Source organism: Vigna unguiculata, chromosome 10, assembly GCF_037176805.1.
Source record: "Vigna unguiculata cultivar grain cowpea cultivar isolate G323 ecotype 2 chromosome 10, ASM3717680v1, whole genome shotgun sequence".
In the NCBI taxonomy this organism is placed as follows: Eukaryota; Viridiplantae; Streptophyta; class Magnoliopsida; order Fabales; family Fabaceae; genus Vigna; species Vigna unguiculata.
In genome coordinates this window covers 47,242,526-47,256,624 of record NC_140801.1, presented here as the reverse complement: position 1 = coordinate 47,256,624, position 14,099 = coordinate 47,242,526, and the positions used below count along the sequence as shown (strand labels likewise).

At 34.7% G+C, this 14,099-nt stretch overlaps 2 protein-coding genes across 2 annotated transcripts; one reads left to right on the top strand and one right to left on the bottom strand.

Annotated features, from left to right (window-relative positions):
- The first annotated feature begins 586 nt into the window (after positions 1 to 586).
- Positions 587 to 3,324, top strand: LOC114166755 (cytochrome P450 86A8-like). The gene has a single exon (XM_085667831.1). It carries the CDS (start codon positions 1,308 to 1,310, stop codon positions 2,904 to 2,906), a length of 1,599 nt encoding a protein of 532 aa, XP_085523957.1. The 5' UTR covers positions 587 to 1,307; the 3' UTR covers positions 2,907 to 3,324.
- An 89-nt stretch (positions 3,325 to 3,413) lies between these two features.
- On the bottom strand, positions 3,414 to 10,628 carry LOC114166754 (ascorbate transporter, chloroplastic-like). The gene is made up of 11 exons (XM_028051546.2): positions 10,341 to 10,628; positions 9,196 to 9,752; positions 8,481 to 8,588; positions 8,089 to 8,244; positions 7,511 to 7,726; positions 6,932 to 7,141; positions 6,174 to 6,311; positions 4,861 to 4,962; positions 4,612 to 4,677; positions 4,030 to 4,114; positions 3,414 to 3,946 (listed from the first exon to the last, which is right to left on the bottom strand). Exons 1-11 carry the CDS (start codon positions 10,393 to 10,395, stop codon positions 3,849 to 3,851), a joined length of 1,791 nt encoding a protein of 596 aa, XP_027907347.1. The 5' UTR covers positions 10,396 to 10,628; the 3' UTR covers positions 3,414 to 3,848.
- Between the last annotated feature and the right edge of the window lie 3,471 nt (positions 10,629 to 14,099).

Here is a 14,099-nt window from a genome sequence, read left to right as displayed (position 1 = left end):
AATAGATTATAGCAGTAGATGCAGAATCTAACTTGAGCTACCCTTGTTTTCTTTCTCCTCCTGCTCTCACCTACATTTGTCAAGGAGTATGAATATGATCCATTTATGAGTGTGAAAAAAATAAAGCTAAAGCAAAAGAAAAAAAAAGAAACATTTGACAGAGAAGAAGACGTTGGAGCTCTCAAAACTCATGCGGTTTTGTGTTGTTCGATATTCTGCCAAGGTTGTTTGACTTTTGTTTAAAAGAAGCTCAGCCATGTATATAATAATAATTATTGTCGTTCAAATTCGATCATAAATGAGAGGTAGGTCAACTCTGCTACTGTGATGAATCCTAGAATTGTCTATGATGTTGTTATGGTTGTTTTGCATGCTTTTGTAAGCTTTTCATGTGTTTTTTTTTTTTACTGAATTATGTTGCAGGTTATTGGATGATGAGGGATATATAAGAATACAGTTCACCCAACATAAATGTTATAAATCGTTGGTAGGTTGTTCACCAAAACCATAACCAAACCCCACTTGGCAACACTGGTTTTTTTTTCTTTTTCTTTCTCTTACAACACAACAAGTAGTGCATAATTCTGATACTAGTATATAGTTGAGGAGCTAGGTAGCAGCTTGGTTTGTAAAAAACAACCTCATTTACTGAAAAAGGTGTGGGAGTTGTGAACAGAAAAAACAGTTTTTTCCTTGTGTGTTTGATGATTTTTCTCTGGCTCCTCCTTCTTCTATCCATGTTCCTCAACCACTCTCATTTATTTCTCTTCCTTTATTGCCAACACCCTGTAAGAGAGAGATAGAAGAAGAAGAAGGTCTATTGTGTGTGGTTTCTTCTTGTAGAGTGAGAGAGAGACAGGTGGTTGTCTTCACCTTTAAAAGCTTCACCAACCCCTGAGAGAGCATTTATAATGGTGCATCTCACATGTTTAGTGAGAGAGAGAAGAAGGTGGTGCAATGTCAAAAAACCAGTCTGGCCATAATAACTCTGCACTAAACCACTTCACCTATAAATCTCTCTCCACCATTACACTCTCTACCCTCATTGCACCACACTCACTTCTCTTTCTTCTTACATAAACACAACCTCTTCCCTCTTCTTTCACTCCTCCATTTTCCTCTCTTGCACACTCTCAAATCTCTGCATAAAAAATGCTCCTATTTGGACACACCCTTCACTGAAAGGTACTGTTTTTACTCGTTTTCCAGCCACCCCATCTTCTACAAAAGGCCAAGTTTGTTGCTTTTTTTGCCGTGGCTTTTCAGCATTTTGATTATTCTAGCTTGGGTTGGTGGGTTTCTGCAATATGGAAACTTTCACGGCTCTATTGTTGTTAACGGCGGTCACGGCTTACTTGATATGGTTCACGTTCATCTCTCGGTCGCTGAAGGGTCCACGTGTCTGGGCCTTATTGGGCAGCCTCCCGGGCCTCATAGACAACTGTGACCGCATGCATGACTGGATCTGCGACAACCTACGCGCGTGTGGCGGCACTTACCAGACTTGCATCTGCGCAATCCCTTTCCTCGCCAAGAAGCAAGGTCTCGTGACTGTGACATGCGACCCGAGGAACTTGGAGCACATACTGAAGACCCGTTTCGACAATTACCCCAAAGGCCCCACGTGGCATGCTGTCTTTCATGATCTTCTGGGTGATGGGATCTTTAACTCCGACGGCGACACGTGGCTGTTCCAGCGCAAGACCGCAGCGCTGGAATTCACCACCAGGACATTGCGTCAAGCCATGGCTCGATGGGTGAGCGGAGCTATCAGCCGCCTCTGCTTCATCCTGAAGAAAGCTCACGATCAAGCTGAACCCATTGATCTGCAGGACCTAATGCTTCGTCTTACTTTCGACAACATTTGTGGGTTAGCTTTTGGACGAGACCCACAAACATGTGTGTCGGGTTTGCCTGATAACCGTTTTGCAACCGCTTTTGACCGAGCCACCGAAGCCTCACTTCAGAGGTTCATTTTGCCTGAGGTGTTGTGGAAAGTGAAGAAATGGCTGCGGCTTGGAATGGAGGTGAGCTTGAGCCGAAGCCTTGTCCACGTGGACGACCATTTGTCGAATGTTATTGAGAAACGCAAGGTGGAATTGCTGAGTCAGCAGAAAGATGGGACTCTTCACGATGACTTGTTGACTAGGTTTATGAGGAAGAAAGAATCGTACACAGACAAGTTTCTACAACAGGTGTCGTTGAATTTTATCCTCGCTGGACGTGACACGTCATCGGTGGCTCTGTGCTGGTTTTTCTGGTTGGTGATGCAGAATCCCAAAGTGGAGGAGAAAATTCTACGCGAAATTTGTACAGTCTTGATGGAGACACGTGGCGATGACATGGCAGAGTGGTTGGGTGAGCCGTTGGCCTTTGAGGAGGTTGACCGTTTGGTTTATCTGAAGGCAGCGTTGTCGGAGACACTGAGGTTGTACCCTTCTGTGCCGGAGGATTCGAAACATGTGGTGGCCGATGACGTTCTGCCGGACGGCACGTTTGTGCCGGCGGGGTCGTCGGTGACGTATTCGATTTATTCCGCGGGGAGGATGAAGTCGACGTGGGGTGAGGATTGCATGGAGTTTAGACCTGAGAGGTGGTTGTCGTTGGATGGGACAAGGTTCATCATGCATGATTCTTTCAAGTTTGTTGCTTTCAATGCTGGTCCAAGGATATGTTTGGGGAAGGATTTGGCTTACCTTCAGATGAAGTCCATTGCTGCGGCGGTGCTGCTCCGGCACCGCCTTGTGCTGGTGCCGGGACACCTGGTGGAGCAAAAGATGTCACTCACTTTGTTCATGAAAAATGGACTGAAGGTGAATGTGCATGAGAGGGACTTGAGAGGGGTTATTATAGGTATACAAAAAGAAAAGGAGGGAGATGGTGGTTTTAGAAGTAATGAAAGTTAGTTCGTTGTTTCAGTAGATGGAGCAGAGTGTGTTGGAGGGTTCAGAATGTGGAATCAAGTTCAGAGGAGGAAAATTCAGACATTGGAGCTTTAGCTTTATAGAGGAAGAGAACAGAATTTCCTTTTCAGAAAAAGGGTATATTCAAAGTATTTATCATTCATATGGTAATTGTGGATGGATTCTTTTTCCAGGGTCGTGGGGTGGATTATTGCTTTCTCAGTCCATCTTCCTTGTAGAATCCTTGCAAATATTCATCCTATTCTTTATTTCTTGTTGGTTTTGATGTTTCTATTTGATTTTACTGGTAGTGAGATCTAAACTCACATTTCACAATGTTCAATGTCGATGTTCATAAAAGAATGTCCTAAGTTTTATGAAAGTATAAATGATCGGGTTTTTACTGCCCTGGCTGTTATAATGATGCTTGTGTGATAAGCTAAAAACTTTTAGATTCTGTTTCGTAGGTTCTCAGATCATTGCTTGACAATGGAAGTTGAAATGTACGAATTGAATCAAGAGTAAAAAAGTAGATATATTGATAATTAATGTGTTTTGTTAAGGACATTGAATCAGAAAGAATACTACAACCAATCTTCTCAGCCCAGTATGATGATGAAGCAGAGTTGATCATAAAACAGGTCTTTGAAGTATAAGTAGTATGAAGTGGAAATTATTCTCTATCTCCTATACAGAAACATTTAGATCATGGTACATGGCATTTGCAAAAGGTGCCAAGTTAATCCAAGATTTCAAGAGAAAACATAGAATTCCCTCTATTTGATCGAAAATTGCGATGGTGGCTCTCTTTGGTTTCTGCAGGCTTCTTTTATGCTCCCAAGTGCTTGAGAAATTCATCTTTAATTTTCCTCCCTCTTTTCTTTTTCTTGTAAACTCAATGGCTTATATAGCCTACTCCTTCCTTCATTGACATCACTACATTCTTCAGTCAAGAATTTTCTCTCCAGTTGAAAAGATATTCCAGACTAATGTGCCAATTATGTACAATACGACAGCAACCTTAAATACATCATCCCAAGAACCTGTGCAACAGTCAAAGGATGGCATGAGTGAATAATCATAAAAAAATGGCTTAGACTTTAGAGTGCAAGTGTAGTATTCTTACCTCTTTGGAGTATGTATCCAGTTGCAGCTGTACCAAAGACACCAGCTAGCACTCCTGCAGTATTTGATAGTCCCAGCAATACTCCCTGAAATTTAAAATAGTCAACATTCTTATGGAAACATCTTAAATAAAACATCTACACGAGTAGAAAGCAGTATAACAGAAAGCATATCAAATCAATAGATAAATATATTGGCAATGTAGTTGTATAGGGTACTGACGATCAATAACTTAACAGTACTCATGAATGACTTAGTCGTGAAAAAAAAAAAATTAGAGCTGCCACAGATCGTCGAAGTGATTTGACAGTTTCTTCCTGGTACTTACAGTAGAACAATTTTAGCATCAGTTCTGCTAATTATAATCCAAAAATTCTGAGTTTCAGTTCACAATATGTCGCACCAAGAACAATTCAAGCAAAGAAGATAGTTAACAGTCTTTTCTCTGTAATGATCAACCAGTTTATTGGCTTGCTGATCTCTTTTGTTATATAAAAAATGTATGAAAAGTCCAAACACTCTTAAGCTATACTTGACAGTTTGTTGATCTTAGTACACGGAAACTAAAATAGCAGTAACTCACAGCATAGCGTGGACCAATGTCTTGATGATTGGAATATAGGCCAGACTGTGAGAATGCATCAGATCCCTGTAAAAGAAATAACAAATTATTTTATATTAATCAACTTTGCCTACATTCAAAACTTACAGACATGTTCTATAGACAAATTTGGTTTATAAATCAGTAATGAAGCTTAAACAGAGCATCAAAATTAATTGAAGAAGGGAAGAATCTAAAATTGGGGAAGATATATATGAATCTAGCTCAAACCTGACTGCAAGCCATGCAAAGTACTGCCATGGCGGGTGTTCTCACATGGCTTAGCTGTGTAAGAAAAAATGCAGGACCTAGAAACCCGATTGATTGCATAATCTGTCAAAAGAGACATTTTTAAAAAGCGAAATCATTTTAAAGGTTAAAGAAAGGAAAATGAATTAGTCCAGGTCTCGATTTCTTTACTCAATGTTTTAATCAGAGTATTATTTAATTATCCGAGACACGTACTTGAAAATTCTCATAATAAATTTGTCGATACTGGTTACGGTAATGAATGCTCGTGTACTGTTATTTGATTTAAAAGTTTCATTAAAGAGTGTTGGAAGTCCCACATTGCCTAATAATAAGGTTGGTTTAGTGAATATAAGTGAATGTAAACCTCACTCTACAAACCGGTTTTGTAAGGTTGAATTAGGCTTAAATTCCTCTCTTAACATGGTATTTCAACCATGGATGAGAGATTATTCTAGCGGATTTATTGTTTGTTGGACAAATCATTCCACCCGTTATCGGATCACCCATAACTTTAAGTCTAACAGATTTGATTAGGATAAACTCTAATCCATGGCTTCAAATACCATCTTAAAAAGTGGACTTTAAGCTTAACTCAACTTTACAAAATCAGTTTTAAGTAAACCGTACTTGGCCAAATACTAACCGAACTGACCGGTCTACTTTGAAGAGTGTCCACTCAATAGTCTGGCCTGCCCCATAAATCCTGGCCCTTGGGCCTGCAAGTCGGCCCACAATTTTTTTTTCAAAATTTCCTATGATAACACACCGCCTACGTTTCTACTCGAACAGGAGAAACACAAACATGTGATAACGCTGTGCCTACGTTTTATGGAATTGATTTTCAATGTCAAATTTGATGTTTTTAAATATATATGTTTATATTCCAAAATATATCATTTTAATTTTCCTAACATTAATTTACACCAAATTCTGGATGGCGTTGCTTGGGACCTCCAAATAATCACAAGTGAATTTCATTAGCCTGACTGTACACGTAACTTGTTTGCCACATGGAGCAAATGACTAATGTTTGTAGAGGGATAACTTTGCAGCATCACCCGCTAGAAGAGGCCCACGGACGAGAACTAGCACTGCGGACATACACAGTTATATATATATGAAAAAGTTCATGTATAAGGGCCGCCGGCTGGCCCGCTCCGTGCGGGTCATAGATAATGCAGGCCGGCCTACTCGACCGTCCCACTTTATCAACCCTAGACCTTACCTCTAGTTCCAACGAAAAGCAATTATTAATCAATATTAGCTTTATTATCAATTCATGGCTTGTTTACCTTTCGAACGGATGTTATGGAAAGGCCTTTGCTCACAAGTGTATCAGCAATCCAGCCTCCTATATTTGCAAAAATAGCCATGGTTAACCATGGCAGGACACAAAATAGCCCAGATTCAGTGAGATTGAACTTCAGAACCTGAGAAAACGAACTGTTAGTAAATTCATTCAATGGACATAATATTTCATGCAATCTTTTCTTCATCAGTTATTTTCCATTGTATCCCCTAACATTCAAGCTACAGATCAAGACAACAATCACATTTCAGATGTATTTGATAATATCAGAAGTTAGAGAGAAACAAAATTTAGTTCACTTGTTTTATAGTAATTACCAAAAAATAAAAGTAGTTGTCTGCACAAGACTTGAGTTTAACTTAGTTGCAGGTAAATATTAAGACGTACTTTAACATCAAGAAGTTCCATTATCCTTAGACACAATCAAGAAGTCAATCATTAAAGTACAACTTGATAAAACTATGGGGCAATGCAATATACAAATCCTAAAAGTTTCATGCAAAAAAGACCAGCGTTATGTGGACAGTTTTTGATGGGATCCCCACATCCATATCTGAAAAAATTATATGATGCAATAGATCTACAGATAAAAAAAACTCCAATTTATAAATATGATCCCATTCTTTCTCACAAAGATTTGTGATATTATACAGTATTTGTCAAGGACATACATTCTAAAAAGCCGGAAGGCAATTATGAATTCTGGAAAAAGAAACTTATAATAAACAGTAAGCAAAGCACCTGATTGTAGTATGTAGGCATCCAGGTTAAAAGAATAAATGTCCCCCAGTTGTGGCAGAAGTGAGAGATTATTAAAGCCCAAACAGGTGCCTTTGATAAAATTAATTTCCAAGGAATAACTGATACAGGTTCTTTTGATACATTGCCTCCTAGTATGAGCTTCTTCTCTTCTACCCCGAGATCTGGGTCTTCTTTAGGTGAGCTGTAAGCCTGAAAAGGGGCCCGACAAAAGGTAAAAGATATGAGAATAGTTTCTCAGAAGGAATTACAAAGTTCCCCCTTCGAATTTATAAATGTGATGGTCAAAGCTAAGGTGTTGCTACAAGATAAAATTCCCAAGATATTCCGTTAGAAAACTAAATTACTCCTGTATCAAGTCAATGCAATATTGATTTATTGTTTCTTGCAGAATCATAATAACGAAGTCATGTTATGCCACACTTCATGAGAGTCCCCTAAAAAATGAGCACAAAACATGCCGCAGGTTGGAAAGGTAGAAAGGCCTCCTCTCAACAATTTTACAATCAGGAAAAGATATATAAACCAGATTTCACTGAATTTATTAAAAAGATGGCTTACTTTACTCAACCATAAAACAAACCAGATACTTCCTAGGGATCCAAATGAGTAAAACACCGATGGCCACCCAAATTTCTGGATTAGCACAGGTGAGAATGCCAAGCCTGTGACAGAACCAAGGTACATGCCACTATATACTAGCGCAAGTGATCTGCTTCTCTCTGATACTGGAATCCATTTGGAAAGTATATTATTCATTGCGGGCATTGCAACACCCTGAAAATAAAATCAGCATAAATTGTTGGCAAATTGGAGAAGGTAAAATCATCTCTAATCTAGGCATGGACTTGACTACTCTAACGAGAAAATATATTTCATTTTACTGTATCATTGATCAAAGCAAATATAATGAAGGAGAAAGATACTATATCACAAATATGCATCTTTCTATGATGTCAGATTATTTTTCAGGCTTTTCTTCTTGCTTAATGGTTAGAATGATATAAGCTTTTTTTAATACTCTTGATTACTTGAAATTCCTGGTAAAAACTGGAAGTTTATTTTGTGTACCAAGTGACAATATGATAAAGACACTAAATAGACGATGAAATAATAGTATGGCTATAGAATAGACCAACCTCGCCAATTCCCATAAAGGCACGCATTATAAGAAGAAATGGCAACCCAAGTTTTGCAGCAATAGGTGTTAAAACTGTTGCAATTGACCACCAGACAACTCCAAAACCTAGTACTAGCTTCCCACCAATTTTGTCTGCCCATATTCCACCAACAATCTAAAACAAAAAAGGCATTCAGTCAATATGAAAGGAATGTAACTATAATCTTTTGTGCACACTGGATGTAATGAAAACACAGTGTGAAGATCATGCTAGATTGCTAACATACACTATTAAGAACAGTACATGTTATGGCATGTTCAACCAGCAGTGGTGTTTAAATGCGCACATGAAGATTAGTATATGAAGCAATTTCTTGTTATGCAAACATATTTTGCACATATCAGCCACACCTGAGTAAGTAGATAGCCCCAGAAAAAAGATGACTGGATTAGGCCAACTGTTGCACTGTTCCAGTTGAATTCTTGAGACATCGGTAGTATTGCTATGCTCATATTTACCTATAAAATATAATGAAAACATAATGGATATAATAATCACGGAACATCAGTAACATTTTGTTACAAAAAATATGGAAATCAAATTTAAAGTAAATAATTGACATCATTGAGGAAAAAGCTTAATAGTAATTTCTACAAAACAGTTTATCAAATTAAAAAAACAAATAAGTTCTGCAAAACAATGATGAAGTTTCTACAAGATATCATATGATCTTTTCTATTTTTAGTTTGTTGAAAGTAACAAGAAACAAACTAAGGTGTACTACTAGGATCAATGATAAGTGTTAGACACTGTTAATTTGTCTGACATGTTCATAAAACCTAGAGCACTAGCCCTTATTTATATTAGTCATGATCCCAACTGACAGTGGAAACGAATCATGAAAACATATGAAAATATGGTAACCAATCCAAAGACATAAAGAGAAAATAGGAAAACTAATCCTAGAGGATAAATTAAGACATTTTGATTTATTCTAGCAAAACCCTTCGATGACAATCAATTGAATATGACAGAACGAATATACCAATTGGAATGAGACACGGAAAACATGAATGTATAAACTAGATCATAATTTATAGTATAAATACCACAAAAATTACTTACACGATCCATGTTACACAGCAAAAAGGCTGAAAAACACAGCAGTACAATAACCCAGCGCTTAGGAAACTGCTGCCACCAAGGTGATACTTGCTGCAGATTTCCTTCCAGAAGAATGGCTTCCCCAGTCCCTTCAGTTGATTGCAGTGGATCTATCTTTGTTTCTGAAATGTTGTATTCCTCAGACTTATAACTAACACGGAATTTATTTGCTTTTGCAACCTCAGGTTGTGCATGCTTCCTTCTGCTCAAACCAAGACCATACACTTCCCTTTGTTCAACATTGTTACTTCTATAAGGAGCAGACGAAACGAAGGAACAACCATTTCTTCCGCTAGCCTGTAGTTTAAAGTTTAAGCACGGACTGGATTGCCCAGACACGAGAGAACAAAGCTCCCCTTTGTAGTGAGATTTTCGCATTGGTTTCCTAATTCTCTCTTCCGACGGCAAATGCATCTTATGCTGCCATCTTGAAAAGGGATCCTGTGCAACCGATACACCAGAAATCGAAACACCCCCTCTTTGAACGGATATATCCGTCCCCGATCTATATACATTTCCTGCAAATATCAAACAATGGCTAAAACTTCCTCATATTTTACAACAGTCATCATCAACATAATCCAAGCTTAGCGGCTCTCAAGAAAACCAAACATACATGGAACTAAACTAAAATACACAAGTTTGATTTTCATGCGTAAAAAATCTACAGTATCATTAAAATTACTTATAAGGTGACTATTACAAAATCAACAGAGTTATCTACATTGTTATCTTATCTGTGATTACATATAGTATTAAAATCGCTGTCAATATCACTGCATTTCAAATTAAATTCATTATATACATACAGATATGGACATACACACACAACACATGTATATAATCGAGATTTATTAGTGTTCACAAGCTATGTTCAAGCAAAATAATACAAAAAAAAAAATGAATAAATAGCGAAAATTAGAATAATAGTTAACTGAATGAAATTCCAGATTCCACTAAAATGCACTCATTCAGACTGACTAGGAAATTCTCAACCGTACTATGAATCCAGAATTGGCAACAAATCTAACGAAATCATATAAGAAAATAAGCAATTGAGAAAATGCAGCGAAATTTGAGAAATGAGAAATCAAGTGAGCGTGAACCTGATGCAACGAAGGAACCGAAGTTGCGATTTGAAATTAAGCCACTCATAGTCATTATCGTACTTTGGTGAAGCTGTAGAGAGATAAGGTTGGTGTTACGGTTAAAGCATGAGAGATATGAAAGTTCGAAGCGATGCAGAACGTCGTCGTATCGAGTAGAGACAAACAAACTCTGCTCTGTTATGCTCTGTTTTGCTGCTTCCTCTCGCGGAGAGGATAAGCGAAGGAAGATGCAACGGCGCAGAACGTTCCTCTGTTCCTATTTGCAACTGTCAACTATCTTCACCTTTTATTTTACTTTGTTAAGCTATTATTATACATTTTATCGACCAAGTATTAAATTATTATTACACATTTTATCGACCAATTATGATAATATTGTAAGAATATTAAATATTAATTCACTCTATAGCATCCATTCATATAACTTCATTTATTCTTTTTTATTAATTTTAAAATAAGAATATTTTGAGATTATGCTATATATTTACACGTACTTTCTTATGTATCTAATTTGACATAATTTTTAAAAGGACATCGTTCATCCCAAAGTGTTTGGAGAAAATGTTATTGCGATTCTTATGTGGTGAATATGAGAAAAATTCAAATATCTAATAATAGAAATGTATACCAAAAACTTAACTTGTAAAAGGGCGTGAAAATTGAAATCCTGTTTAATATAGTGTTGATTAGAACGCAATGTAATTATTTTAATAAAATAAAGTAATATAATAATACTAATAATAAATAAACAAAAGAGAAAGGGTCGAGAGCGTTACACGTGGAATGTGATGATGTCAAGAAAATATTAGTTAGAGGAAATTGCTAAGATACCCTCTGGACATAGGATATTGTAGGGTTGAAGAAAGTTTTCAGCTTTTATTTTTGTCTTAGTCTACAACATTTTTGTAAAACCATTTTCTAATGTACAATTCCTTTACACTAAACAAAACTAATTTTATTAATTTAATAGTAAATAAAAAATAAGATATTCTTATTTAGTAATTACAACATTAAAAAATATTTTCATATATTATTTTCAATTAATAATTAAGATATTATTAATTTTCTAATTACAAATATATTTTTATTATTATAAAAAAATTACAGATAGTGCATATAAATTTTTACTGCTAATACTAATTAAATTGAAAATATTAACATAATAATTATTCCATGAGTGTGATTATTAGTTTTTTAGTGTGATTAGAAAATAGTGATATTTTCATAGTCATGCTTAGAATATTCTGCTGGTCACTGATATTTGTATAAAATGTCAAAAAGTCCTTTGTCATTAGCTTCTTGAAGTGAAAGGAAGAGATTTGTCTATTTGTAGCTTGAATTTTTGTAATATTCTTCATTTATAGTTTTATATACTTTATAAAAAAAACTGCATAATTAAGTTATTTATTTTTGTGATTGATATTTATCAACCATTTAATAAGATAATTACACGAATATAAAATGTTGAATACCGATAATCTTAATAACAAAAATTATAGTAAATAAACAATGAATGTCCTTCGGTAGTTTTGTTGACTTGTGTATTTTTGAAATGGTGCAGTTTTTAATTATTAACCCTGAATTGTTCTTCATCTTACATCAATTTTGGGAATCAACTAATAGATAGAAAAATCTTTACATGAATCAATTGAAGTAAACTTTCAATTTAACATGTGGTTACTACTTTTTATATTTGTTTATAATATTTAAAGAAGAAAATTTCATAATTGTAATTTTATATAACTTAAACAACTACAAAAAATAACACATGATTAGTGTAAAAAATATATTTTGTGAGAAACATGTTACAATTAATCTGTTACTTAAAAAAATATACTTTTACAAATATATTTTTAAAGTTTTTTTTTTCGTGTTAATTTCATATTTTCATTTTTGGTATATGTGATTGATACATCTGTGAAATTTTTTATTTATTAATGTGTGGATGGAATAGTTTAATTTTGATGTAGTTGCTTGAATTGGTATAATTAATGTGATGCAGTCGTTTGAATTGGTATAATTAATGTTTATTTTTGTAGTTCAACAAATTTTGAACGTGTTAATTTGAAAAATTTTGTTCTTGAAAAAAATGTTGAGTTCTTTTTTTTTTTTTTTATATAATGATATTTATATATTTTGTTTTACTGACTATCTAGTTTGTCGAACAATAAAATTGTCACTTAAATGAATATTTAAAAATTATTTTGGTCTCTATGGGCAAAAATATGTTGAGAACACAAAATTTAATTTATTAATTCAATAAGTCAGTTTTTATTTGGTCATTACTAACCATTTCCTTCTTAGACAAAGTTGTTTGTATTCCATGATCATGATTAAGACAATTTAGTTGTGGTCAGAACTGTCATAGTTAACTAAAACGTTAACAAAATTCTAATTAACTAAGGAAGCTCGACTAATGAATTGTATTAGTCAACCTTCCTAAAGCTCAATATTCCTACGAGCTATATTCAACCCTACCTATAACCACTAATTAGATTTGTAAAGGGAACAAGTTCACACTTGAGGATATACAAATCTCTATACGACTTTTGGCACACCGAAAGGTTACAAAACATTAAGGATGTGTTTGTTTGAGAGGATGAATTTAAGGGAGGGTGAATGAGTGGATTTGAATGGATTTGGATGAATTTTAGTGAATGAATTTTAGTTGTTTCTCTTATAGGATTTGAAGGTAAAGTAAGTTTGAGAGTGAAATTTATGAAAGCTTGTGAGTGATATGATAAATAAAAAACATATTTTAATAGACTAAAATATAAAATTATTATTTTACCCTCATAGTTAAAATTAACATACTATTATTATTTAATATTGTTATTACTATTATTAAATATTATTATTATTATTATTTATTATTTAATATTATTATTACTATTATATATACTAGCGAATGTGTTCGCATCTTTTAATATTTTATAGAAATTTGAGTTAAGTTTAACTCCTATGCTAAAAGCAAAAATATTAAAATATCTTTCATCGTTGAACCATGCCACTGTAGCTACCACGCCTTCGCATCCGTCGTCATTGTCACTGCACCTTTGTTCTCCATTGTTGTTACAGTCCTTTTGAGAGGAAGCAATAAGAGAGAGTGTAAACGAGTGATGATTTTTAGGAAGCTTGTTCAAGAAAACTTGTTCTGAATAATTTGTTTCGAAAATTTTGTTCTTAAAATCCTATTCCATAATGCATCTTATAAGTTTTGAAAAGTTTATTCTGAAAAATTCATCTAAAAAAGTACTCATATGTTTTGGAAAGCTTATTTTGAAAATTTTGGTATAGAAAGCTCTTTATAAAATGTATTTCATATGTTTCAGAAATTCTATTTCAAATTTCTTCTTCCAAAAACCCTATTTTGGAAATCATGTTCTTAGAATTTCATAAAGCTTGTTCCAAAAATCATGTTGAATAGGTAATCTTGAAGTCCCTTTAGGAAGTAGAAGGTTGTTTTGAAACATGAGACTGTTGTTAGAAATCATAGGACCGCAGAAAAAAAAGTCTTATCCATTCATCTATAACAATGTATAAAGAATAGACACAATCAATCATATTTATGTTATTTTAATACAGTGGAAAATGTATTTTTTTATTTCTTCTTGTAAATATTTTATAATTACTGGTTGACTAACCTTTAAATGTATTAGAGATTTCCTTCCTTCGTACTTATTGCATTTACTTTGTCACATGCTTGCTAATAAAAAAAATAACCTTTGTCATGTGCTTCTTCATCTCTCTGATTTG

Excerpts from the sequence above, each read along its gene's own strand:
- LOC114166755 (XM_085667831.1), top strand. The coding sequence starts at position 1,308 with ATGGAAACTTTCACGGCTCTATTGTTGTTAACGGCGGTCACGGCTTAC.
- LOC114166754 (XM_028051546.2), bottom strand. The coding sequence starts at position 10,395 with ATGACTATGAGTGGCTTAATTTCAAATCGCAACTTCGGTTCCTTCGTT. Across the intron at positions 8,589-9,195 it reads TGCTGTGTAACATGGATCGT|GTAAATATGAGCATAGCAAT; the intron begins GTAAGTAATTTT and ends TATATTTTATAG. Across the intron at positions 4,115-4,611 it reads ACATTGGTCCACGCTATGCT|GGAGTATTGCTGGGACTATC; the intron begins GTGAGTTACTGC and ends TTTAAATTTCAG.